This window comes from Artibeus jamaicensis, unplaced genomic scaffold (assembly GCF_021234435.1).
Source record: "Artibeus jamaicensis isolate MK-2021 breed Jamaican fruit bat unplaced genomic scaffold, CSHL_Jam_final contig_851, whole genome shotgun sequence".
Taxonomy (NCBI): Eukaryota; Metazoa; Chordata; class Mammalia; order Chiroptera; family Phyllostomidae; genus Artibeus; species Artibeus jamaicensis.
This window is the reverse complement of record NW_026521986.1, coordinates 14,869,681-14,896,245: the sequence shown is the minus strand read 5'-3', so window position 1 is coordinate 14,896,245 and position 26,565 is coordinate 14,869,681. Positions and strand designations below refer to the sequence as shown.

The 26,565-nt window shown below is 44.5% G+C and overlaps 1 protein-coding gene and 1 pseudogene across 4 annotated transcripts in view; both read right to left on the bottom strand.

Annotated features, from left to right (window-relative positions):
- Positions 1-26,565, bottom strand: part of GPATCH2L (G-patch domain containing 2 like) — a 54,252-nt gene that overhangs the window by 5,637 nt on the left and 22,050 nt on the right. The window contains exons 4-9 of one of the 4 annotated variants that reach the window (XM_037145226.2): positions 24,806-24,982; positions 23,017-23,096; positions 20,238-20,305; positions 19,341-19,380; positions 17,030-17,115; positions 5,747-5,841 (exon numbers count right to left, since the gene is read on the bottom strand). In XM_037145226.2, the coding sequence (XP_037001121.2) occupies positions 5,747-5,841; positions 17,030-17,115; positions 19,341-19,380; positions 20,238-20,305; positions 23,017-23,096; positions 24,806-24,982 (546 nt within the window). Of the gene's footprint in view, positions 1-5,746; positions 5,842-17,029; positions 17,116-19,231; positions 19,287-19,340; positions 19,381-20,237; positions 20,306-23,016; positions 23,097-24,805; positions 24,983-26,565 lie in introns of all 4 variants that reach the window. The other 3 variants (XM_037145225.2, XM_053673269.1, XM_053673268.1) reach the window with 3 other exon arrangements.
- LOC119049305 (uncharacterized) lies at positions 339-464 on the bottom strand (annotated as a pseudogene).

The following is a 26,565-nucleotide window of genomic DNA, read 5'->3' as shown; positions in this document are numbered from 1 at the left end:
CACCCACATATATATTCAAACACGAGGTTCTTACAGGGACTCATCCTAAGAATAATCTTGAGAGCTATTACTCTATGACACATACACAAAAGTGGCTTGAGGGCAGTGACCTTCACATGTTTTGGAACCTCAAACCACAACAGCGGGAACTACATCTGACATCACAACCCCAATCAATCAATCAATCACTATGTCTTGTGAGCTCACACTCATTCATTTAACTGAAATTTCACATAACTATATTCACCATTAGAGTATGATTATTAACCACAATGAAAAAAAAACCCTACTACCCTAGGAAAAAACTTTTATTTTATTTTTATTTTTTTATTTTACCGAGATGTCTCTTTCTAATGAATTGACCATTACGGACCATGGAAAGAAATGGCCAACAGACCACGGAGGGACATTGCTTTAGGCTCCTGCTTGAAACTAGCAGAAAAACATTTTTTATTTTGCTACATGTTTTTTATTATGGCAAAATGTACATAATACAAACTCTCTCACTGCAACAGTTTTTACCGCACAGCTCGCAGCACCCAGTACACTGACACTGCTTCGGCCATCGCACGTCCCTGTCCAGACTCTCTCGTCCCAAATGAAAACCCCACACCCACAAACAGCAGCTCCCAGTCCTCCCCTCCCCCATCCCGGGAACTACCATTCTGCTTTCTGGTTCTATAAACTTGACTACTCTAGGCACCTCACATAATCGGAATCATATAGCCTTTGTCTGTTTGCGTTGGGCATATTTCACTAGCATATGGTCTTCCTTCATCCACGCTGCAGCACGTGCCAGAACTTCACTCCGGATCACGGAGGCGCCCAGGCTGGGTGATGCCCCACTGTATGCGGTGTGCGCCGCGTCTGGCTCTTCCATGCATCCAGCAATGAGCATCTGCGCTGTTCCCACCTTTCGGCTATTGTACAGAGTATACAAGTACCTCTTTGAATGCCTGCTTTCAATTCTTTCGGGCATATACCCGGGAGCAGAACTGCTGCACCACGTGGTAGTGATTTTATGTTTACTTTTTTTTAACAGTACAGGGGTCTTTTTTTCCCTGTACCACGCCATTTAACTCAGAGGGAACGGGCTCTTTCCATCGGTGCTCACACAATGTGCTTCTCTGGGTGGAGCAGGCTGGTGGTCAGCTGAACCCATCTACCTTCCTCTTTGGCTTCCTTCTTTTTCTGATCATTTTACTTCACATGTTTCAAGACATCATCCCAGCTCTTAGAGTGTTTTATATGCTCAATACGTACATTAATTCTCTTGGCAAAAATCTGACCCTGAACTTGCCTGTTTACAGCAATGCCCACCACATGCTGGGTTCTGCTGTAGACCCCTCCAGTTCTGCACGATAACATTCGTGGGGGCGGTTCTTTTTAAACAGCGCCCATTCCTTTGATGTCCACAATATGGCCTTTTGGGTAGATCTGCATGTATGTGCCTAAAGGAACTCCATGTCTTCTAAAAGGCCTAGAGAATGTAGAGCAGGTGGGTCTTCTTCCCTTTGCATTAGCCATTTTGGCAAGTTACTGGCAGATGGTGGTTCTGGTTGAAAAGGTTATGTTTTGAAGTTTGAGGAGCCGCCATATTGTTTTCCACAGTGGCTGCAGTATTCAGATTACCCCCAGCAACACGCGACGGTCCCAACATCTGCGCATCCTCCCCAACACTGTCTGACGAGTGTGAAGTGGCCTGGAAAACACTGTTGCATGCGCACTCTCGCGGAACAATGCCGTGTTCTCCACAACAGCATAAAATGGGATACGATCCCAATGTCCATCAAGAATTTTCGACTGTAGTGTATTCATCATATTAATACAAGAGAGCACCACAGATGTGGCAGGGTGAGAAATGAATGAATCTAAGAACATAACTGGGTAAAATAACTTATAAAACATGACATTCCATTTACACAAGGTTCAAAAACAGGCAAAACTAGACAATATACTGCTTAGAGATACCTGTGTCTTAAAACAATTTTTTAAAAAACAAGAATGGTAAGTGATGAACAAGAAATAAGTATCAGGATAATGGTTACCCCTGAGGAGAGTGGGGAGAATATTCTAGACGTGATCCTCTTTTTCTTACAGCTGTTGGTGGGTGTGTGGGTCTTCGCTGTGTCATTTTTCTTTACCCCTCGCATACCTTCTATCAGGCTTTTTTAACTTGAAAAATCACCTCAACTTTAGAGAGGCATGGCGGGCAATCAGAATCTGCCCCATGGCTCCCAAGACAAGGGTGACCCTAAAACAGAACTACTGAATCCAATCACAGCATTAGAGTAATACTGAGAATAACTCTGTTTCAACTTTAAGATTCTACTCACACATTCATACAACTGTCTAGTGAGATGGTCCCATCTGCTGGGCGTTTACTTTAACGTCTCGGGTACAGCAGCAGCAAAACAGAAAGTAATCCCTGTCCTCGCGACTGCACCTCCAGCACCACTGGCCTGATACTCGGAATCCGACAGAACTGACATCACCAGCTGAACTGCCGGGCACCCTTCCGACTGATGCTCTGAAGGCAGGTGTCCTATCCCAGAGAGACGAAGGGCAGCAAAGGCAAACGGGGCTCTGAAAACCACGCCCTGCCATCCGGTTCTCCTCTACCTAAAGCCACACGCTCACGTTTGGAAGGAAGGGAATTGGTACAACAGGGCTCTGTCCTGCTGTTTCAATGAAGAAAATCATCTCAACAAAATAAGATCTGGTTTTCATCTGCGTTCCTTATGCTTTTTTACAGCTACTTCATCTCAACTTGGGGAGAAAAAAAAACATTTTTTTTTCTTTTCCAGTTACATTCTTTAAGGGCACATACAGCAAATTCATTCAGCACAAGGTGGTACCGGCTGGGCAGTCCCTGTTCTGAGGGATGGGCGTTTTAAGTAGGTTCACACAGTCACTCACCCAGATCCACAGTGGCTCTGTGCCCCACACAGCTGTGTTTATAAAGCCATAAAGAGAAGGGGACGGGCATAAAAAGAAGAAAGTAAAGGTGCTACACTTTCCAGAAGGATCTACTCAAGGACCCTACAAACAAGTCCTTTTCCTTGGCCTTTTGTTAATATTAGAATAAAAAGACAAGGCATGCTATTCCTACCTGCTCTTCACCTCTCTAGCCTTATTAATATCTTTAAATTCAGTCACTTTCAACTCAAAACTTTCCACCGGGGGGAGGGGAGAAGGGGAAAGATTTGTGGCTGCATGTTTAAGAAAGAAGCTGAATTCATCACAGTGACAGGGGAGACTGTTGGCAGAGATCTGAGCTATTTATTCTTTTAGGAAAATCCTATAAAGAATGACACAAGGAAGCTTCTATCTGCAGTCTTGTTCATCACACCGGTGAAGAGCCCGATAACAGATGTATGCGGCAGCGTGATTTAGTGCCAGGAGCTGGCCCCTGATGTGTATTAATACGGCGGCAAAGCGGAACACACCTCTCTTCATCAGTCATTTCTATAAAAGAGGTGGAATCTGAGATGGCCCAATGTTAGGCAGAGCGAGCCCATTTGTTCTACTGACTGATGGCGCAGGCCCAGGCTATGTCCTTCACCTCCATGGGGCACTCGGGTTGTGGATTAAAAAAAAAAAAGAAAACATTCAGTGAAGCAAGCCTTAGTCAACAAGTGAGGGGAGGAGTTAAGATCGGTAGGAGACGTGTTTAATGCCCAAGTCTTGTTTAATACCTCCCAGTACATTCCCCAGCTTAAATATGAAATAGGGATTTTAAACTCTTCTCAACAGTCCTTCTCTTAAAAATGACTAGAAGCCAAACACAGAGGCTAGACATTAAAGAGAAAAAAAGAACAAAAAGATAAAAGAGGGGAGATTGTGTTTTAGTGCCTCCAACCCCACAGACAGGATGAGGATCTGGCTTTCGATGCGGAGTCACAGTGTGGAACCGATCCCATCGCACAGGAGACAGGACACCAGCAGGGTTTAAGAGGGCAGCTCCAGAGTCACAGGGAAACGGGTCTGACCTTGGCTCTGCAATTTATCAACCATGTGACCTTGGGGAAGTGATTAACCTCTCTAAGCCTCAAATAGCTCCCATGTATTGGGAATAAAAACAGCACCTTATAAAGTTGCTGCAGAGATTAAGTGAAATAACGTAGGTAAAAAGTTCAGCTCAGGGCATGGCCGTGCGGACACCACTAAAACCATTTAGTACAGACATCAGACCTGTGACTAAGCCTGTCCGCACTCACGTCAGTGTGAACCACTGTCAGAGAAGCCTGAAGGGGTCGGTCACAGAGCATGCTGAAACTTACTAAGTAAAAGTAGGGAAAAGAACTCCAGCACAGACGTACTCCCTACTCAACTATCTGATTACTCTGAACTATACATAATAAATATAAAAATGTAGTAATTATAATATATAATATTTTCTGAAGAAAATAAAATAATTTATAATCTCAATTTCCACAGAATAAATCCACGATCCTCAGGAAAATAACCATAGGGATGGGTGGTTACCAAAGAAGGGGCCTGAGGGTGTGGGAGTGGGCAGGGGCTGCGTGGTGACAGACGAGAACTGGACTTCTGGGGGTAACACTGTACTGTAGACAGGTGTGGAATTATAATGTTGTATACCTGAAACTTACATAATAAACAGAAGGAAAGGAGAAAAAACAGAACTGTGGGTATTTTTCATTGGTCCTACAACCAGATATGGTCTTTTTATCCAGAGCAATTCACCCTGAACTATATTAAAATAACAAAGGATTTCCTATGATTACTACTTACATTTAACTACCTTCTCTTAACTCCAAAGAAGAAGATCTATAGACATCCAATATTCTTGCTGATATAAATAACTATCCCCCTCTGTTTTCATTTAAGGATACCATGCATACAGTTAAGTGCATAAATCATAAATGTATAGTTCAGCGAATCTTTACATATTTTGTACCAATGCAACCTCACCCAATTCACGATGCAGAGCATCCCAGCATCCCGGAAGACTTCCTCATGTCCTCTCCTCGCCACCAATGGAAGCCACTCTTTCGGTTTCTACCAAGTAGCTTTGGTCAGAAAACTAAAACGTTTTAACTTTAAAATTTGTTTTTAATTAGAAATTTCATGACTGGTAAAATATTAGCACTCTACTATACATAAAAACAGTGAGAATATATTGTACTCCACACTAAATTTACAGAGTACACAAACCTGTCCTGGCTGGTGTGGCTCAGCTGGTTGGAGTGTTGTCCCATAAACCAAAAGGATGCAGGGTTGGTCTCTGGTTGGGGGGCGTGTAGGGGAGGCAACTGATCAATGTTTCTCTTCCTCCCTCTCTCCCTCCCTTCCCCCTAAGATCAGTACACATGTCCTCAAGTGAGGATAAAAAAAGTAAACCCATGTGGCTCCTTGGCTACTGAGTGACTACACTGCCACCCTAATGGGACATTCATTAACAAAGACCTAATCTCCTGTCTGTGCTAAAACAAAAGCACAGAAGACTGAAGATTGTTTTTAGTGGAATACATGGATTCAAACTCAAGACAGCCATGTGACAGCGACAAAACAGAATGCAGGGTCAGACAGAACAAGGTTGAAATTCTTAAACCGTGTGTGACCTTAGGAAACTACTTCTCACATTCTCAGTTTTCCCATGAAAGTAGGAATGAAATGACCCACCTTATCATCGAAGTTGGATGGAAAGGCATGTAAAACCAAATAACTTAGTATCTGACACTGAGCAGGCGCTCAGTAAATAATACCCATGTACAGTTACCTGCACTGGGGCTAGAGAGAGACGCTGTGGCCACAGGTTTCCGCTTCCTCTTGATGTCACGTGAACACGGGGGTCCCAAGTGTATGTTTGCCTGTCTGCAGAGGCAGCAAGGAAAATATTGCTTTAACCCTGTAAACCTCAGTGTTTATGACCTTACGTTCAGCCCGGATAAAGTCCTCGGCCCGTCACTGATACATACTAACAAAGGCAGCATCAAGTGGCAATACAAGATTATTCACGGTCAATCATAATTCACTCTTTACTCACAAAACTACCCATTCTAAAGTTTTTACCTGATTAGCAAAAGAGCAGACATTCAAGATTAATTTCAGTAAACATGTGTTTCATTACATGCTGATTTTTGTACATTTTTCATAAAACCATAACCTCAATTGTTCTAAACTCATAATGAAATACCTACTCCCAAGCGGTAATATATTGAAAAGTTTAATGCTGCATGAACACAGACATATGCATGGAATTTTAATAGGAAGTTTAACCCTTTTATCACTGTATGTCTGCGTTTTTAATAGTGTCTACATAGCAAGTTGAGTTTCTGTGATTTTTAAAAATACAAATTATGTGCTAATAATATGTCCTCTTTTCTGAATCTTCAGCTTATTTTACTTTTTGATTTTCATTTTTTAAGATGTTATTTATTTTACCCTGGCTGGTGTGGCTCAGTGAATTGAGCACTGGCCTGCAAAGCAATGGGTCATCGGTTCGATTCCCAGTCAGGGCACATGCCTGGGTGGCAGGTCAGGTCCCCAATGGGAGGCGTGTGACAGGCAACCACACACCGATGTTTCTCTCCCCTCCTTCCTCTTCCCTTCTCCTCTAAAAATTGATAAGTAAATATTTTTTAAAAAGGAAAAAAAGACATTTTTTATTTTTAGAGAGAGGAGAAGGGAGGGAGAAAGAGAAGGAGAGAAATACCTGTATGTGAGAGAAACACTGAGTGGTTGCCTCTCACACACACCCCGACCAGGGACCAGGCTGCAACCCAGGCAGAGGCTCTGACTGGGAATCGAACCAGTGACCTTTAGCTTTGCCGGACAATGCCCCACCAACTGAGCCACGCCAGTCAGAGCTGTTCAGCTTGTTTTAAAAACAAAAAGGTGATAGCTTCAAGACTAGAAAAGCAAAAGACTGTCTGAAAGACAACAGGCTTAACACTGCAACAGGAGGCAGCTGTTTCAGTTCACCACTTCCTCCTGCCTCTCCAACTGGACACATACTACCCCTGATTAAGGACCAAACTGAATCTCACCTTTACACGGTTTCCCTCAACATTCAAGACCTTATCTACTATGAATTACTATTTAACTGCTGTACACATATCTTGTTTCCCTAATGAAGCTTAACCTTCCTGAGAGCAGGAACCATATTTATATTTCTTTCATAATTTTCAATCATCTACGAAACTCAGCAAAAGGCACATAGCTGATCCTCATTAAATATCTGTTGACTAGAACTGATATGAATGAATAAGCCAGTTGTACACTTAAAATGCTTAAAACATGTATTTTATCACAATTTTTTTAAAATAGCCAGAATACAAAACATATAAAAAGGAATCTACTAAAATGATACCAGATGACCTCTGAACTGGCAGCCCTAGCTGGGGATCAAGTCTTGTGTTTAACAGACTTCAAGCTGGAGTCACAGTCAAGCCTAAGAGAACTAGTTAAGCAAGGCTAGAAGACCACTGCTGAATGGACAAATATTCCCATCGGGTGGGGGGACCCAATCTGCCAACTTTCACAGTTTAAAAGAATATGTGCACGTTTCCCTCCCTCCCTCCCTGCTCCTTCCTTCCTCCTTCTCTCTTTCATGCTCTTTTCTCCAAATAGCAAACACTTAAGAGACCCACTCAATGTATAAACATGGAAAGAAAAATACTGATTGAAATCGCACAAAATTTTATAGAATGCAAAGAACACCAAAATAAGCAGATTTAGAATATAAAGCCTGTGGCTTGGAAAGTCCATCCAAATCACCTTTTATCAATCACTCTGTTCTGTACGGAAAAGAAGTTAACTTTAAATTAAATGTCCCATGAATAGTTAGTTCCAAAATTCCAACATGAAATATGAATATAAGTGTGTAAAGAAGGGAAAACAATTCACTTTTCAAACCTTACACAAGTCCTGGGAATAAGTCTAGATCAGCACGCTGACCAACTAAGAAAGACAGACGTCAGAGTGCCAACAGCAGCCAGGCCTTTAAAAGCCTAAATGCGGTGGTGGCGATTCCCTTTGAAGCCAGACAAAGGCTGAAAAGAAATTGACACTATAAACTTTTGTTTCTCCGAGCCCTGATCGGTGTGACTCAGTTGGTTGAGTATCACCCTGAAAAGTGAAAGGTCACTGGTTCAAGTCCCAGTCAGGGCATATGCCTGGGGTTCTGGGCTCTGTCCAGTTAGGGGCATGTACGAGAGGTAACCCCTTGATGTTTCTCTCTCACATCCATGTTTCTCTCCCTCTCTTTCTGCCTCCCTACTCTCTAATTTTTTTTTTTAATTTGTTTCTCCTCAAAACAGAGAAACATACGGAATAGTTTCCATCTTTTCTACAAACAAGGTACGTGAGCACAATCAGACTCCAACTCAGACCGCTGAGCGCTTTGTTCTAATTCCGTCCTGCTTCTCCCACAGCTTCAGAAAGAAAAACGAGTCAAACACAGGCTGATGGTTTACATTCATGCTTTCTTCTTCACTTTAAGTTCATTAAAAGACTCTCCAAAACTTTTTAGATTAAATGGTAACACCATTTCTTGAAACTTTTTTTAAAGGTCAAGTGAGGAATTTTTTAAAAGATTTTATTTATTTATTTTTAGAGAGAGGGGAAGGGTGAAAGAGAGAGAGAGAAACATCAATGTGTGGTTGCCTCTCACGTGCCCTCTACCAGGATCTGGCCTGCAATCAGGCATGTGTCCTGACTGGGCATCAAACCAGCGACCCTTTGGTTCATAGCCCATGTTCAATCCACTGAGCTACACCAGCCAGGGCCATTTCTTGAAACTTATGTTGTTAGACATCAGAACAGCAGTTACCTTTGAGATGTGGGGGGTGGGGAAAAGGGACAGCGATGAGGAGCTTCTGGGGTTCTTTATGGTAATATCTGTTTCTGGATGCTGAAAATTCATCAAGTATATATTTCTTTGTAAATTCTGTGTGTACACTGTTCTTCAATGAATTAAAATACACTACCTTTCCTGACTGGAGACAGTCAATATCGCTCACTTCTCTCGCATTTGTAAGGAATGACACATTTTAGAGTGAAAAGATGAAACCATGTATGTACCAATGTTTAAAATTTTAACCATTTTAAACAGAAATGCAGTGGTGTTAAAAATATTTATTTTAGTAAAATAAAAGTCAGTATTACCTACTACTGTGCACGTAGGTTACCAGACTGCACTGTATTCTGCAAGTCCGTAGGGGACTGCCGGGACTCCACGGCTCGGTGGTCCTTGGGATGCCCCGCCCTGTGGGCCATGGTTCTCAGACCCCCACTATTCCCCGAGCAGTGATGTTACGGGCTTCAGAGTTGGCTGTTCCTACACGAAATGCCCCCGACTGCTAAGGCTCCGTTCCTTCTCTCTGCAGTAAATGCTCCACTTCTACCACCTCGTTCCCACTCCTAATGGTTGTCTCCAACGTTCTTAGTCCTTAACGTTTGGTAAGTTTCCTCTGGTTATGACTCAGGACACAGCCGAAGGCTTTCCAAGGAAACCAGGTAACGAAACTTATTAATAACCTTTTGTTGTAAATGCATGCATTTTGTGCGAACTGTTTCCTCCCTACTCGGCAGGTTTCTGCTTCTCCCAGGCTCGCTGAGTTTTTGGTGAGCACCGGGGTGCAGTGGCAAACAAGACAGTGCCCTGACAGACCCGCAGCCCAGTCCTGCTTCCAGCTGCACGGCCTTCCAGTCACAGAGAAACTGAGGCAGGGACAAAGAAAAGTTGTGTTCGTTCCTAAAACTCAGTTGAATGCTTCTTCCTTAAAACATTTTTCTCAAGACCACTTCCAAGTTGGAGAGCTACTTCCTAAGAGGTATAATAACATCACACCTTAAGGCTGAGCACAGAAGGGCTATTCGTCCCAGAGTCTCTATGCCCCTATGTCTCCCTACGGGCTAGAAGATTTAACTAGATCTCTAAAAACTCTTTTCCAAGGGCTGTTGTTTTTGTGTTGCAAACTATGGGGAGGAGGCCACTCCATTATGCATAGGCTCAGTTAAGCTAAAATCTCTACCAAGTTATTAAAACTTCCTTCTCAACTGAGGTGGCAAATGTTCATCGGAATGATGTAAGGAGCTTTTACAAAATGCACAACCCCCTCCACGTGGGGGTGGGAGAGGAATCAGTAGTATGTTCATTTTGACATTTCTCCTCAAGTAATACTGATAAGCTTCTACCTACTGTGAAAATTACTGAGTTAAAAATATACCTATTCCCAAAGCTAAGCTAGTCAATAAGAGAGATCTAAACATTTCACGTAACGAATAACAGAATGATTAAAATGAAGAACTATTTAGACAAAAATACGGTTCCCCGGCAGGCAGGCAGGCACTCGGCCTACAGAAAATGCGGCCCCACCAGCGGCAGGACTCACTCCCCAGCACTTCGTCCCAGCAGGAGGCCGGGTCTCGGCTTCCCCTGAAAGCCTCCCATTCAGCAGCATTTGCCAAAAAGAATTTATGAGGAGAAATGAGCATTAAAAGCAACAAAAAGCCTTTAAAAACTCTTAGTTCAGGAAAAGTCACTAAATTCCTATCATGGGGGAAAGGTGAATGCAAAAGACTGACGATTAATTGAAAGACTGCTCTGTGCACGCACACGCAAACACAGCGTCTCTCTTTATTGTTTGCTGCAGGTGCCGACAGATCGGGTGAGCTGCTACAGCCGCAGTGGTACTTAGGAAACTGGGCAGACCACCATGTCCCTGGGGCAGGAATGTTCTTTTAGGGGAAAAAAATTACTTTGAGAAAAACATGCGTGTTTAATAGAACCAATGTTGGCAAAAAATAACTGAAGTGACTGCCACAGACTCAGAACAAAGATGTTCAGAGTCACTCCTAAGGAGAGAGTACAGTCTTCACCTGCCAGTGGTGAGCTCATTTAGGAACAGTTCACCTTCAACAACCACTCATTCTTAAAAACCAATGGAGTTCACTTTTTTACATAAAATTTATTGTGAAAAGGTATTTATTTGCTATACTTTTCCTTAAACACCTACAAATTAGTAACATCAAGAAAGAATTATAGATCTAAGAAACAAAGGTCATAATACACACACACACACACGCACACACAACACACAGAACCCCAATTATTCTCCTTAGCTGCTAATCTATTTACCTCAATTATTTTTAGCAAAAATGAATGGAGGCCTACCCTGTGCAAAGCGCTACGCTGGTTGTGGAGGGGGACACACAGGATGACTGAGCTCAGGGCCCCTCCGCCGGGAACTCACAACACACGAGGAGGCTGACGCACACAGAACTAACAGAGACAGACACTGAGCCATGACTAAGAACACGCGGACTGCCAAGGTAAAATGAGGGAAAACAGACTTAAACCTGGGGAAGAAGAGGCACCCCTTCCTCACATGTGATTTCATCTCCAGGGTTAACTGGCACGTACTAAACACCCAGCAGGGAAGTGTGCTCACAGACTTGCACGCAGGAAAGACCCCAGGCCTCCGGCACGAGGAGCAGCTGGGAGAGAAAACCACCTACAATCACAGGACACAATGGAGGCTCACCTGCCAGGAGAGACCCTGGCCATCCCACTAGTGCATTCACTCCGAACTAACCCTCAGAGTCTGTGACAGGCTGCTCACTAGCACCTGCAACTCTCCGTGACCCATCTCCCCTGCCTGAGCCGAGGCTGATGTGAAGCTGCCGGACGCCGCCCACAGGAGCAGCAGCGCGCCCCATGGCTGGGGAGATGGGCACATCACACAACAGCAGAACAGAGGACACGCGTTCCTCGCTCCGCGCAGGCAGCACGATGCCAACTGGCTGAGAGGTGCTAGAAACAAGACTCTCCAACAGAGGACGAACAACTCAAGAATGGTGCACTGTAAGAAAGGGAAGTTCCAGTAGGACTGGCAGCCTGGTGGACGACATTAGAGCAGAAACTCTCCCTCACGCGTGGCCAAAACTAAAGCACTAAGACGTGGGGAAGAGCTGTAGTGCACGGCAGCAGGGGAAGCATCCGCAGCACCACAGCATCCGCAGCAGACAGGAGACCGACAAAGGTTCCTCCCCCCACACCCCGAGGTAAAACCTGAGGCTGTTTACTATGGCTCCAAAGGTCAAAATTAATAGCGTGAATTGAGTCTTCTTCTTGCTCTTTGAAACTCCTTGTCAAGTGGCACAGCCAGCTGGGCACACAACTCTGATATGCAGATCATAACGCTTGTGAACAGAAAAAATGAATTACAATGAGCACAGTCTATCATATTTCGAATCTCTAAAGGGCAGGAACCTCTCTTTTTAACCCAAACACTGTCCAAATGCCTCCTCTTACAGTCCCTTCCAGGCCGTTCAAGCGCCTCCAGAATCTGTGCTACATCTCATTAGCAAACAGCTCTGGAAGCCAACTCAAAGTTAGTAAAACCATAATTACCCTAAGCACAGGGCAGGGTAGTGACTATACAACAAAAATAATAGTATTAGCTACCAGTATGTAAAATATTCAAATGTATTATTTCATTTTGACCACCACTAGCTGAATAAATATTGGTATTTCCATTTTAAAGATGAGGAACTAGACAAATGGGGAGGATAAATCATTTGCCCAGGTAAAGCCAAGATTCTTACCTGGGTCTAACACCCACTACTCCGAGATTAAGAACCTTAAGAAGAAATAAACGGAAATGGTGCTATATTACCAAATTACTACCCGAAACAGAGGGAAGGTCAGCCATGTTGGAGAAAACTCAAAGCTGTCATGAGACTTTCACAAACCACAACTGGTGACCTGTGCATCGCACAGAGAGATGTAGCACCTGGTAAGTTCTAGTTAGCATTTTCTGAGGCAATAACGGTAAGAAAAGCCATCCTGGACGATCAATAACTCTCCCACTTTGGGAAAAGCTGCCTCCGGCACTAGCTCCTCACTACCGCTCTCGTGCCCTTGACAGTGAAACCACCACCTCTACGGCACGCCAATCACACCACCTGCCGTAGGAGTGCGGCAGTCCTCCACGCCGACACCACGTACACTGCGTCGTAGCAATGCCACCCCCCCCCCCGTACCAGAGACCGAAACAGCTGGTTTAGGAATGTCATCCACGCACCTCACCGCTGTCCACCCGCCCCCGCCCCCACCCAACACCTCCTCCCATGGGTTACTCCCTACGTGCAGGGCACTGCAGGAAACCCTAACACTCTCACTCTCTCAGCACCTGAGCAGTCCTCCAGGGCTGAGAGCCGTCCACGGCTCTACCTCTCGCAGGGAATCACAGTACCAAAGCACAGAGCTGTGCCGATCACGGAACAAGCGCTCGCTCCGGCTGCGCGTGCTCTAAAACTGGACCGACACAGAGAGGGCAGCACAGCCCTGTGCGTGGATGGCGCACGTACCCACGAAGTGTGCCATATTTTTTTAATATGAAATGAGATTTCCTGTTAAGCAAATTACAAAGCACCAGTCAAAAATCATATGCATTTAGGGCAATGGGTCTTAACCCTAGCTGCCTACTGGAGTCACCGGGGAACTTTAAAATAATGCCAAGGCCTGGCTTGTCCCAGATCAATTAAATTGCAATCTTGGGGAGTGGGGCCCAGCATAAGTATATATATTTTAAATATTTTATTTATTTTTTTAAGAGGGAGGGAAAGAGAGACAAAGAGGGAGAGAAACCCCCATCAGCTAACTGCCTCTCAAGCACACCCTGACCAGGGACCAGACCCGCAACCCAGGCAGGTGCCTTGACCAGGAATCGAACCTGCAACCTTTTGCCTCACCCTGCCCAACCCACTGAGCCACACCGGTAGGGCCCAGCACGGATATCCTTTTTAAAGCTTCTCAGGTGATTCCAAGTGTAGTCAGGGTTGAAAACGACCAAACATAAGTATTTCTAGAGAGGTATTTCTGAAACCCTCTGAACCACGAAACTGCTGGGTGGCACAAACACCCCAAAGACTCCCTCCCCATCAAACGCACCTGCCATCAGGGCCATATTAAAATGAAACATCAATAAAATGATCTCTTAAAATCATGGTCTCATTATTTCTTTGTTTATAGCAATGAGATACGAGACAAGAGAGAGCCCTGAGGTCGTCCCGGCCCCCAGCGGCCCCCGGGCCCCGTGCGGAGCACCAGAGCTGTATAATGAACGCCCTGGCAGTGAGGAGGCGCTCAGGGGTCCTCACTGTCCTGCAGCTGAGTGCGGGGACTGTGGCAGCGGCCGTGTCCGGGCAGGAAGCAGCCTCAGCTCAGTAACCCAACAGGAGGAAACCTTCACAGTTCGGGCACGATCATCAAACTCTTTGTGCTCTTAAAGGAGAGTAATTATAGGCATGTGAAAAAAGAAAAGCACTCCCCGAGGAACTCTTCCTCACATGCTTCCCAAGAGGTACCAGGGCCATTAAAAATTCCATGATGAAGAGGAAAAACAGCCTGGGAACAGCCAGGAGGCAATACAGCAAATTAATACACCAGCCCTCCTCGGGGAAAGCTGTGATAAAACAGGAAACACTTCTCTATTCGCAAAATAAAATTATACCACTAATGATAACACAGTCACCACCGTACACACACAAATCGTTCTAATGATGGGTGTGAAATTCCCAATGCTGCCCAAATGCTTTGAAAGAAATTTTTCCTACTGCAGATAAAATGGAACAAGAAAAAGATAAAATTTCCATTCGAAACAGTTTTTAGCACGCTCATTCACCTGCCTGTTCCCGACCACCACCACTCTAATGTCCCCCTCCTAGGGGCCGGGCTTTGTCAAGTCACCCACTCTTCACAAAGCACACCACCTGGTTCTGAATCCAGTCCCACCCACCAGCCCCACTGGAACTAGGCTGCCGCTTCTCTACTGACCACACGCTGGGCAGGGACCCTACTATTTCAAAGAAATGAGAGGGAGCCCCAGGGGCTCCGTGTTTCACTATCCACATTTTCTAAAACTACAGAGAGGCCACTTGTGCCAACCACTCCCATAGATCAGTGGCCGGCAAACTCCACTGAGTGTGTGCCTTCGTGATTTAAAAATCTGAACACTGTGTGTCTATGTAGCACATGCACATAACACAAAAATATATGCCGCTAGTCTAACGTATGTACAATTTAAAACAAAAACCTCATACGTGCAACCCACGTTGTATCCGCTACCCTAGAAATGAGGACTCGAAAGACAGACTGAGCCATAATCGTCCACGTTCCCTCACTGTGCTTGTAGCAATAAGCTGTATTTCCCTAGAGCTGAGTCACCAACGCGTACCCTAGACTTCCTTATGCTTCTCAGTGCAGCTACAAGCACTGCCAGCAAGAGAGTGAAAACAAGGGTGTGGATAACGAGGTACACAAAGAAACAAGCGGCTGACACCCACTCTAGCTGCCATAAGGCGTCAGAGGCAAGAGGTACCCAACGAAAGCACGGACACCGAGCACAGCCCAGCTCCAGGTAGTGGAGGTCAGGGACGGCAGGCTAACAATCCACCCTCAGCTCCAACACGACTCCAGGCCACTTAGAGTCTTCCCAAAGACCATACGTGGCCATTATTTTATTTAGTATTAAGACTAGAAGCTTGAGGACTGCTTTCCTATAAATGGAAGTCTTGTGTCTTCCAAGACAGCCTGACCACCACCTCACTAAGCAAACCTCCCTGAGCCTCTGAGTTAGGAGCCCTCCTCTGTGCTTCGCATCTTTCTGGCACACACCTTTCCACACTCACTACTCTGAACTGTAATGGTCAATTTCCACACCTGACTTTCCCATGAGCATGGGAGCTCCTTAAGGGCAGTACCTAACCAAAGAGCCTGGCACATACTAGAGGAATCAGCAAACATTGAATGAATGAATGAATGAATGAATGAATGAATGAACTGCATGCTACTGAAGAAAAGGCTCATGTCAACATCCCACAATGTTCTCCTTTTCCAGTAACACCATCTGTGATGGTCTCCTCAACAGACTTTCCCCAGTAACGACTACTTCTCCAGTCGAAGCTCTGGGAGCTGTTAATGGTACAGAGTTTACTGCCATAGCCCACAGTGGAAGTTCTAATCATAGCCATGAAAGAATAACTTCTTTGTGCACTCTGTAACCCAAATCTATGAACATGTCCATGTAATAATGTATTAGAAAGAAGAAACAACCATTAGCCCTTGGAAAGAAGTTCTCTGTGCCACTAGAAAGAATAAAAGTCTTTTGGTTCAGCCTATCAACTGCCCTTTTGGGCACAATAACCCTGCTAGGGAATCCTACAATTAAAGCCATATTTACTATGTTTGTTGCCTAACTTAAGAGAGTGAATACTGAGAGGTGCTACAATCATTCTGCTATGTAGGCTTAGGACTGATTCTGACAAATACATACAGACACTGCGGGTTAGATGCTAGGGCCGTATCAGGGAACGAGACAAGGTCCCTGCACTTTCAAGTTTCTATTCTTGTCGGGGGAGGGAGAGGGGGCAGGGGATGCCCAATAAAGTCATTAGTGACGGCGTTAAAGCTCTAAAAATACAGATAATAAGCAGAGAGTGGTAGCAATGGCCCCTGCAATAGGATGGCTGAGAGGTTCTCGAGGAGGTGGCCCAAGCTGAGAAGAGGAGCCAATCCTGGGAACTGCTCTATGACCGCAGTCCGAGCAAAGGGAGCAGGTGGAAGGCCAGACGCGGGACAGGGCTGTTTCAGAAGAGCGGAGTGGAGCTCCGGGGTGCAGGGGAGGAGGAGTCTCAGGAAGGGATCCACACACACAGGCAGCAGCAGTCAGACTGTGCAGGGTTTCATGGGCCATAACAAGGACCGTCAATAACGGTCTGCGAAGATGGGCTTGTAGCAGAAGAAACATGAAATACGAGCCAGAAGACTTAGGTCATAAGTTGACACTTAAATCGCATACTCGTTACGTGACTACAGGAAAGCTACCTCGCCGCTTTGCCTCACTTTCTGCATCTGTAAAACATCCACTGACCCCAAAAGCTTACTGCAAAGACCAAATTGGATACTACACACAAACATACTTCATCATTTAAAAAGTGTTGTAAAAAGGACACTGGTATTGTCCGGAAGCATCAGCTGCTAGAAGACAGTTACCTGGCAGAGCACTGTGCCGGGGAACACCTTCGGTGAGAAGCATCGGCGAGAACGTCCAGGGAGTAGAGGGGAGAGAGGGGATTAAACTGCAAAAATAAACAAGATTATTTTAGTAAGGCTTATATGAAACAGACCTGACCTTAAAGGACAACCTGCTATTTGATGACCACACCCCTCCGACCATCCCACACACACCATGCAGTAAGGTCGCGCGTGTCCAGCGGCGCACCCCAGCACCCCTTGTCTACCACGCCTAGAAAAAAGACTCTTCTTCTTCAGAAACTTCTGATAACAGTAACCACTCAAATGGCAGAAGACAGTACAAACACGGGGTCGTCAGGGGTGCCAACCCCCAGTACAGTCGAACATCCACGTATAACTTCTGACTTCCCCAGACTTAACTACTGTTGACCGGAAGCCTTGCTGACAACACGAACAGTCGGTTAACACATATTGTGTATGTTACATGTATTACATACTGTACTCCTACTGGAAAAAAGCTAGAACTCTCAAAGAAAATCATGAAGAGAAAATAAATTTCAGTATTTAGTTTTAAAAATCTGTGCATAAGTGGACCTGCACAGTTCGAATCCCTGGTGGCCAAGAACCAGCTGGACTTCTGATGAACAGAAACATGGGCCCCCTGAGCACCAGCCTTTGTGGCGAAGAAGCCTACGTGGAATTACCTTTTCACTTCCCTGTCCCGGCGAACGTCTCCAGTGAACAGCTGGTAGCACACACCAGCAGCCGAGGGCAGGGAGGACGGAACTACTTTAAGAATCAGAATAACTAACACTCAGTTCCAGTCTAGCACTGAGTTCCCGCGTATCCAAAACTACATCATCCCTTTGAGATTCACTATCCTTTCCTGAGAAATGGGCGTACCACTGTCTGTCTTAACTGTTTTATGGAATTATTATGAAGACTGAATGAAACATCGCTTTAAGCTTGTAAAGTGATTCAGTTTCTCACCTGTGAAACAGCTGTGGACCTCAAAAGGAGGTTGCGGGGATCAAATGCGACACTGTACATAAAAGCACCCCACTTTATGTTTGCTAACTTTCTTTGGATTTTTTCCACTATAAATAAACCTCCCCCCAAATTTCAGAACTAAATACATGTTATGACTGAAAGAACTCCAACTGGTAATTTCAAAAGAACTTAAAGGAATACAAAACTACAGCCCTGGATGGTGTGGCCCAGTGGGTTGAGAGCCGGCCTGAGAACCAAAAGGTCACTGGTTTGATTCCTGTCAGGACACGCTTCTGGGCTGTGGGCCAGGCCCCCGGTTGGGGGATCTCAACTGTGTGTGAGAGGAAAACGATCAGGATGTTCCTCTCCCTCTGTTTCTCCCTCCTCCCCTACTCTCCAAAAATAAATAAATAAAATCTTTAAGAAAAAGAATACAAACCACAGAACTGTTCTGTGTGTCAGAAGCTCCGGTCATAGCTCTATGAGCTCTACAGCTTTGGACAAAGAGTTTAACCCTCTCCAGAAATGAAGGACAGGGTGACCCTGAAAGCCACCCCCCCAGCCGTTAGGTCCCCCGATGCAAACGCGCCGAGTGCTCCGGCTCAGAGCCCCCCAATGCCATCTCTGCCGGCGCCTGCTACGTTCACATCAGTTGTTCCCACTCGGCCTTGTCCTTACTCGAGTTCTGTGAAATAACGAGTCTGCTGTAACGACTACTTCTACGTTGAAACGAATCAGCAAGATAGAGCAACCTCTCTCCCTTCCAAAATCCAAAGGTTTAAACAAAGGAACACTAGCCACTGCCAGTAATTTTTAAATTATGACCCTTACGAAGCACTGGATGTTCCGAGGGCTCCCTCAGGGGGCAGCCAGGGCCAAGACTAAGAGGACAAGGCCCCCAGCCCTCAACCCCACGTCACTCGGAGCGGCATTTCCTTCCCCTGTTCCACGTGTGGAGGCGTCGACACTGTGCTTCTCAGCACGAGGCTCTGACACTGACGGTTTACACCACGGCAGATGAGGTTCACCCTGATTTCTCACGGCAAAGTCTAAGACTAAAATAAAAATGGGGCTCCTATGAAATATGTGTTAGTAAGAAACTAAAGTAATCAACTAAAGACCACAGCTGAACCTAACAAGGGCGGTGAGCCACAGTCCTTATCGGTGAATATCTGTCCTTGGGAGACAGACCCCCAAGAAAATCAGAAGAACAGACAACAGAAGCCTTACCTCATGCGCACAAGCAGAAATGTGAGGAAAATCAGAAGCCAACACTCTATTCTTTCTAAAAAGAAGGAAATCAAATGATAAAATAAAGACAACAAAGAAAAGACCTTACCTGATTCCGTTCCCTTTTCCCAGCTGATGGTAACCAGAAGCTAAAGAGAGGAAGAGAATAACAGTAAAGAAAACAATAAAAGAGGTGGTAGGAACATTATAGGCAGGAGAAGACCAAACACTGTTAGCATAATGAATTGAATACAAAGAAAGAAATGGGGAAAGATGGAACTGGAGGAGAAAAGGAAAGAGGCATTAAATGTGTACAAAGGTTTTTGCAGAAAGTAACTCTTCAAAGGAAAAGGCCTTGTACCGGAATGTAAAAGGCCACAAACTCTCCCGACAAACCAAAGATTACTCCTCAGCTGTGCAGTGACAGAAGGACCCCCAGTTCAACAAGGGCATGAACTATACATATGCCTTGTCTATTTCGTAAATTAAAAATCTACCCAGGCTGGAGAGGTAGAGGATCGTAACTGGGAGGGACCATGACGTGTGTAGGAGACCAGACTGGCACAAGAAGGGGTGGAATGACTTCCCCAAAGCTACAAACAGGCTTTTGAGCTGTGCTTATCACAGCAGTTAGAACAAAAAGATATGTCTCTATATAGAGGTCTCAAAATGGGAAGAGAATATACGAAAATGTAGAGGCTATCAAACATTTTGAACAAAAAAAATCACGAGACACAAAAATATAACATTTTTATTGGGGGCTACTTTTATAATATATCACCTATAAATATAAAAAGCAACAAAATAAAAACTACTTTAGGAAGGGAAAAATAACCACTCGTACAGGGTTAGGGCAGTAGCCATGTTGACTATCACCAAGCACAAATCTTTAAGATCTCCTCTTTCAGCTCTGAAAGTCCGATTTCTAGGTTCCCTTACAACGCCTTCCTCTGCCTCCTTCTCCTAGGAACAGACTATAGTAGTCAGCAAATACATAAGCACTTACTCTTTCTGCCGAGAGTCACTAACAATGTGGCCTATCCTCTCAGAACCCAAAGCACTTATGCTGGTCTCCTGCAAAGACAAGAAGACAAGAGTGTCATCTAACCGCAGAACAAATACAGGAAGCACAACCTGTCAATCGAGCTCACACTTTCCCATAACAGTGCCAGCAACTTCAAAGGCGCATGTCGAATGTCAGTCCTAACCAGTCTTAACTGACAGCAACTGTATTTCTTTTTATGGGAATCTAACTTAGGAGTATTTCATGTTACCCTGGACTTATTTTTCTCCAGTGTTCCAATAAACGTCATTTTAAATATTATTTAATGTATATAGTATTTTATTAATAGTAATACCTCCTGGAGTTACTAAAGTATACAGAAATAGAAATACTTCTTTAAAGCAATTTGACAACAGCTAATTTGTAGGAAGCTGGCAGCACACAGAGCCCCCAGAATCATCTGATTACAGCCCGACAGGCTTCACAAGGAGGCGTTCAGAGTCCTCGCTGCTGACAGACACACATCAGAGGACTTTCGCAACTTATAAAAACTGTCGCCCCATACTTTGTCTGTTAAATGTCATCTTTTAAGTAAAAGTAGTAGTTTGTATAAATTAAGTTTGTAAATTTGGGTTTCTCAAGATTGCAATATGAAACGTTACCATAACACCACAAGCAATTCAGAACTAATCATCTCCAAAACACTGGAAACTGACAGGAGGTGCTCGCCCTTCATTTACTGTGAGCACATTCATGCGAGTATCTGTTGCGGCCCCTGGGGACGCACACCAACAGCACAGGCATAAGAGCTGTGCACAGTACCAGCGCGTGTTGAGATGGGAGAGCATAAGGCATGAGCGTCAAGAATGTCAAGGCTGTTACTCACACACATTTGTTTCTGGGTAAATATTATTATCTGCATTCAATCTATGTGTATAATTAGCTTAAACATTAGATAACACATTCTGAACTAGCTACAGAAACATTAATTTGAGGTCAGATTCTGGGCAGGAGTGGAGCTAAATGAAAAGGTTTCACATACTGAATTCTTCACATCCTTCATCCCTTCCTTATGCCTGTGCCTCTCGGTCACAGACAAAGCCACAGTAGTGGGGCCCAGGGAGAAGATGGGTGAAAAATGAGCTATTTGTTACAGCAGAAAAATTATTAACTTAAAGTGCCGTAATGTTTAAATTTACAGTTTATTACTGCGTAAATTACAAGCAGTACTTTGCGTAATTAGCAGCTCACTGGCAGAGAGCTGTGAATGAAACTCATTATTTATGATTACAATTTAGAAAAAGAGAAGAGGGATGGGGGAGGGGAAAGGAAGACAGAACAGTGACCTCTGCTAAAAATGACAAATATCCCTTTAAGGTGATGAAGATGAATTAAACATGTAAATATCATTCTATTCTTTTGAAATCCTTAGAGATGCCCAATAGGTCCTAGTTTTCTTCCAGACAAGCTAAAGGGTGCCTTCAAGATGAGCTTATTTACTTTCATGGAAATGGAAGGTTCCTATTTTATAGGAGCCGGAACACAGTAAGGTAGGAGGTAGGAAGAACATATGTCAAGCTTAACAAAGAAAGAGGAAAAAAAAATCAAACCATGTCTCTGTTTCCTACTCCCAGCCTCCAGCTCCCCTCCACCCCACGTCCACTCCCACCCTGCTGGCTGTCACAAACACGTACCCAGAAGAGCAAGAGCATCCTTTTACTGCTGGGAAAACAAGTGATCCAAAAGAAGGTGGTATCATTCTTTCAATAACCAAATGTCTTTCTAATTAGACGTTTGAAATTGAATTCAAAGATAAAAAGAATCTAAGTCCACATGGAAATAAAGAGGCTCATTTCTTCTGTACTACTGAAACATAAAAAAAAACCATAGTCCCCTAATTAAATGATAAAACAGTAGCTCTGTGAGGGCAGGCAGACCGTGGCCCGGACCACCACAAGTCCAGCTGGGCACAGAGCCCATTGAGTAAACCAAGGAATCAGGGCTCCAAAATGCTCTCCGCCCCTCGCTCTTCACCCACCACCATCTTCTCTGAGTATGAGCCCCAGTCTGAACCTACAGTCAATCTCAAAGCTAAGTAAGAAATAAATAATTGTTAAAATTTAAATTAAAAAGAGTAGACCTGGGTTTGATTCCCTGCTCTGCCACTTGTAACTGGATCACATCAGACATTACTGAACTTCTTTGAACCCAAGCTTTCCCACTCGCTAGCAGGGAGTAGCACCTGTTTCACAAGGTGGTAAGGAGGGTTAAGTGAACTGAGTGCCCAGCACAATCCTTGGAAAGGTGAACTGAGTAACTGGTATCTATTCCTCTGCCATGAGGGAGTTTTGAAATTTGGTAACAAGGTTTTCCCAGTTTTTTCTTTTGTAATGAATTCTAGAATAAAAGACCAAAGACAGGATAGAAGAAGCATCCATGAATCCAGTAAGAGTCATAAAGAAGCCAAGAGTATTTTAACTTATAATAAGATTAGTCAAAAGAGTAGAAGAGACAAAAGACCAGGCCTGCAGATTTATAGACAACAGATACTGCCCTGGCAACGTCTGCTTTGTCGGAATTTCTACATGAATTAAACTTCATCCTTTATGTGTGTATCCATTCACATGCTATATAATGTTTACTCTTAAGAACTTGCAAAATATCCCAGCTGGCTCAATGAACTCCAGGGTGTTCTGCGGCGCCTCTGACTGCCCAGAAGGCGCACAGGCCTATGGGAGGCATGACCCTCCCGCTGGGCCTGGCAAACAAGAAGAGCCATCACCTTCCCGACGAGCCGTCTTCGTCCCTTTCGGAGGCACCGTGCTGCGGCTCCGGGCAGGCGATTCAGGCGGGCGTGGTACCCTGAAAAACAGAAAGTCCTCGGTAACTAAGTGGAAGATTCGTTAGCAATGACATGCAGCACACCAGATGCCGTGCCACCCAGGATCTACTGGACTGACCCTTAAACTAGTGTCACTAGGCTATCTGTGAAGGATTTATTATTCCCGGCATGTCATTGACCTTTGACCAAGGCATCCTCCTCCGTAAAAGAGGGATCGCCTCTTGCTCAGTCCTATCGTACAGGGGTGCTTTGAAACCAAACTGAAATAGCACATGGAAGGTACTAGTAAATTGAAAAAAACTAGACAAATATAAAGTATAATCAACAATTTCTAATTATAAGTTAATGACTAGTTATTACGCAAAACCATTCTAATCCATGAAATAATGGTAAAAATAGCCTGTATAATCTAGGCACATTTTTCCATCTGTTGCATGTGTTCTGCACACAGAAAAGACAGCTGGAAATGTTACTAATGTCACACTGGAATGTAACACACCAAAATGTTACCGATGACGCTGTCTCTGGTCTCTGGGTGTGTGGTTACAGGCCGTTTGAGTTTCTTCTTCTTCCTGTTCTTATTTGTGTGTGTTTTAACTAGTCCATAAAGAACTTTTAGATACAGTCATTGAAATGCTCAATAAACGTTAAGGTAGCAAACATCGAGCCTCAGCCAGAGAGCAGTCTTTGCCGAGAACCAACTTCTCTGAGAAGGCCTTTCAGTCACTCGATTCGCCCTGACAAAACGCTACGGGAGTTTACAGCTCTGGGTGGAATTCCGACCACCGACTGATGTTCCACAAATACTTGATAACTGACTAACTGGATAATTATTGATTGTTGGGAATCCTATAAATGTATAGAGCTAAAAGAAACCCCTGAAACAGCTTTGTTCAATGTCACAGTATCTTCGGTGCCCCTGACACCCCAAGGAAACGAAGTGACTGTCACGGTCGGAGCTGGGCAGACACCCCCGGAGCTTCGCCACGTTTCCTTCACACTGTCCTAGGCTCTCTCCACCGTCTTGCTATCATCAGTGAAGGGAAAGCAAAGGGATACATATTTGTGTCAAAGTCCACAATAATAGAACTATTAAAATTATTTATTCAAGATCTTATTTATTTTCAGAGAGAGGGGAAAGGAGGGAGAAAGAGAAGGAGCAAAATATCGACGGGTTGCCTCTCACACGCCCCACCCAGGGACCTGGCCCGCACCCCAGGTATGTGTCCTGACCAGGAACCGAGACCTGTGACCTTTCAGTTCACAGCCCAACCCACTGAGCCACACCAGCCAGGGCATTATTAAAATGTTTTAAAGAATATTTGAAAGTCGTCCATTCAGAACGCCCGCTGTAACTTATAAGTGACGTTCTTACTGAAATCTGTTCTCTTCCCAGGTCCCACGCTTCAGGCCGCCTGAAGCACTCAAAAGCCCAGCAGCCACAGAAGGATAAACAGCCACGATGGGCTTCCTGCACCGGCACAAATGGCAACGGAAGCTGAAGGAATGCCCTGCTGATACATAACCTGAGTATCCAGAAAATGATTTAAGAGAGAACCTCATGCTTTGAGACTCACCCTTAAATCCTCTAGAAAAATCCCTGGACTAGCTCCAAAATTCAGACAGTTCGTGTGTGCTCAAGAGGGAGAAGAGCATGTACACCATGGGATGATTCCCCCCAGACAGAACCATGAAGGTGTGAAGTGTATTTGGTCTCCTCAGAACTTACCCCTCTGAGCTGGCCGAGAAGGCAGAAGAAATGTGGGGTCTGACCGTTTGTCCAGTCCAGAGTCCATCCTTTCTACTTCGGCGCGATGATCGGGAGCCCACTTGGGCAGAAGGTTAGGGACAGTGAATCCCGGGACGCATTCTCCCTCATAGAACCAGTCACTCTGCTCGTCATCCCCTAAAATAGAGAGAGCATCTTCCTTAGCTGGAATTCAGCACATTCTACCAAAGGCCACACGGCAGGATGACTTCTCAGTGCTACAGGCTTAAGTGTATTTTTAAATAAAGTCAAAGTACAAAAACTTGTTTTGATCCTTCTTGTTGATCCATATTATGATGAAAACTGGGGCACCAAAGTAGTTTCACATAAATTTCATAATGTGTTATGCTGGCTCAATGAACAAAAATAAAGCTACCATTTTAACAATACAAAAATTCACTAAGCCCTTACCACCTACCAGGATCCACACTAAAAAATCTTTAAGTATGTTATTTCTTCCAAACCTGACACTAGCTCCAACTTACAAACGAGGCAACTAAGTCCAAAGAGGTCAAGGTCAAGGTCAAGGTAGTATATGATGAAGCCAAAATTGGAACTCAAAGCCTAACTCCAAAGCCTCTACCACAAAATTAAACTGCTTCCTATATACCATTCGCAGCAGTATAAATGAACTTAGGGATTCGAAGCCCACAAATGTTTCTCAACTCAGAACTAGCTGTTCCTGGAAGGATTTCCTACTACATTTGCATTTCTCATAGTAGGTAAACACAGAAAATATACTCATACCTTGTTTGTCCCTTGGTACCTCATTGATGGGACAGAAAGTCATCTTGATACTAGCAATACAAGCTACCAAGAAAAAACTAACCAGAGAAAAATAATATAATCCCCTACAGTGGATGTCAAGAAGGTACGTCATTCGCCCGAGGCTACCCTCTTCGATGACAACGAAGTCAAGACTAGATCCACACATCCAGTCTCTTGGTTCGAACTTCTTTCTGTTGGCCAAAATGATACCATCTCAGTTTCCACTAGTTTAGTCCTGCCAACAGAGTAAGACAGATAACTCTGTGTCTGCTGCCACACCCCCCTTTCAAAAGGCAAGGATGAAGGAAATTATTTCGAGAACACCTGGGAAGTTCACAGTGCGTTCATTCTCTAACATATCCTGGATCCCAGGGACGGTGCTCAGGACATGCTAATCACATGAACAGTCAGATTCATGGGCCACGACCACCCAGGAATGAGAGCTCTTCAGTCGCTGTGGAGATCACTAAACGGGGAAACTAAAGCTGCACAGCGGTGAAGAGCAGCGGATGCTGCCACCAAACAAGTTAAAGTGTGCCCTTAGGAACACACCACCGGCAGCTGTTTCTGGTAAACAGTGGTTCTCGACCGTTAGTGTGCAGCAGAAGACGAGGGGTGTTGCTGAAACAGACTACTCGGCCCCACCCCCAAAGTTTCTGAGTCCAGTCTGAACAGGACAGAAAATGTGCACTTCTGACAAGTTCCCTAGTGATGCCAGGCTGGTCTGGGGATCCACAATGTGAGAACTGTGTATACAGATGAATTAAAGACGGGCACTAGAATTAACAATAATCAGTTTCTCTGAATGTCAATGTATTAATTCCTCTCTTATTCATAAGCATTCTTTGGGCCATGGACTAAAACAGTATATTTAGCTAGACCATGTTTCCTGATGACAAATGGCAAACCATCATGGAATTCCTTTTGGTTCTCCAGCATTCAATGAAGACTTT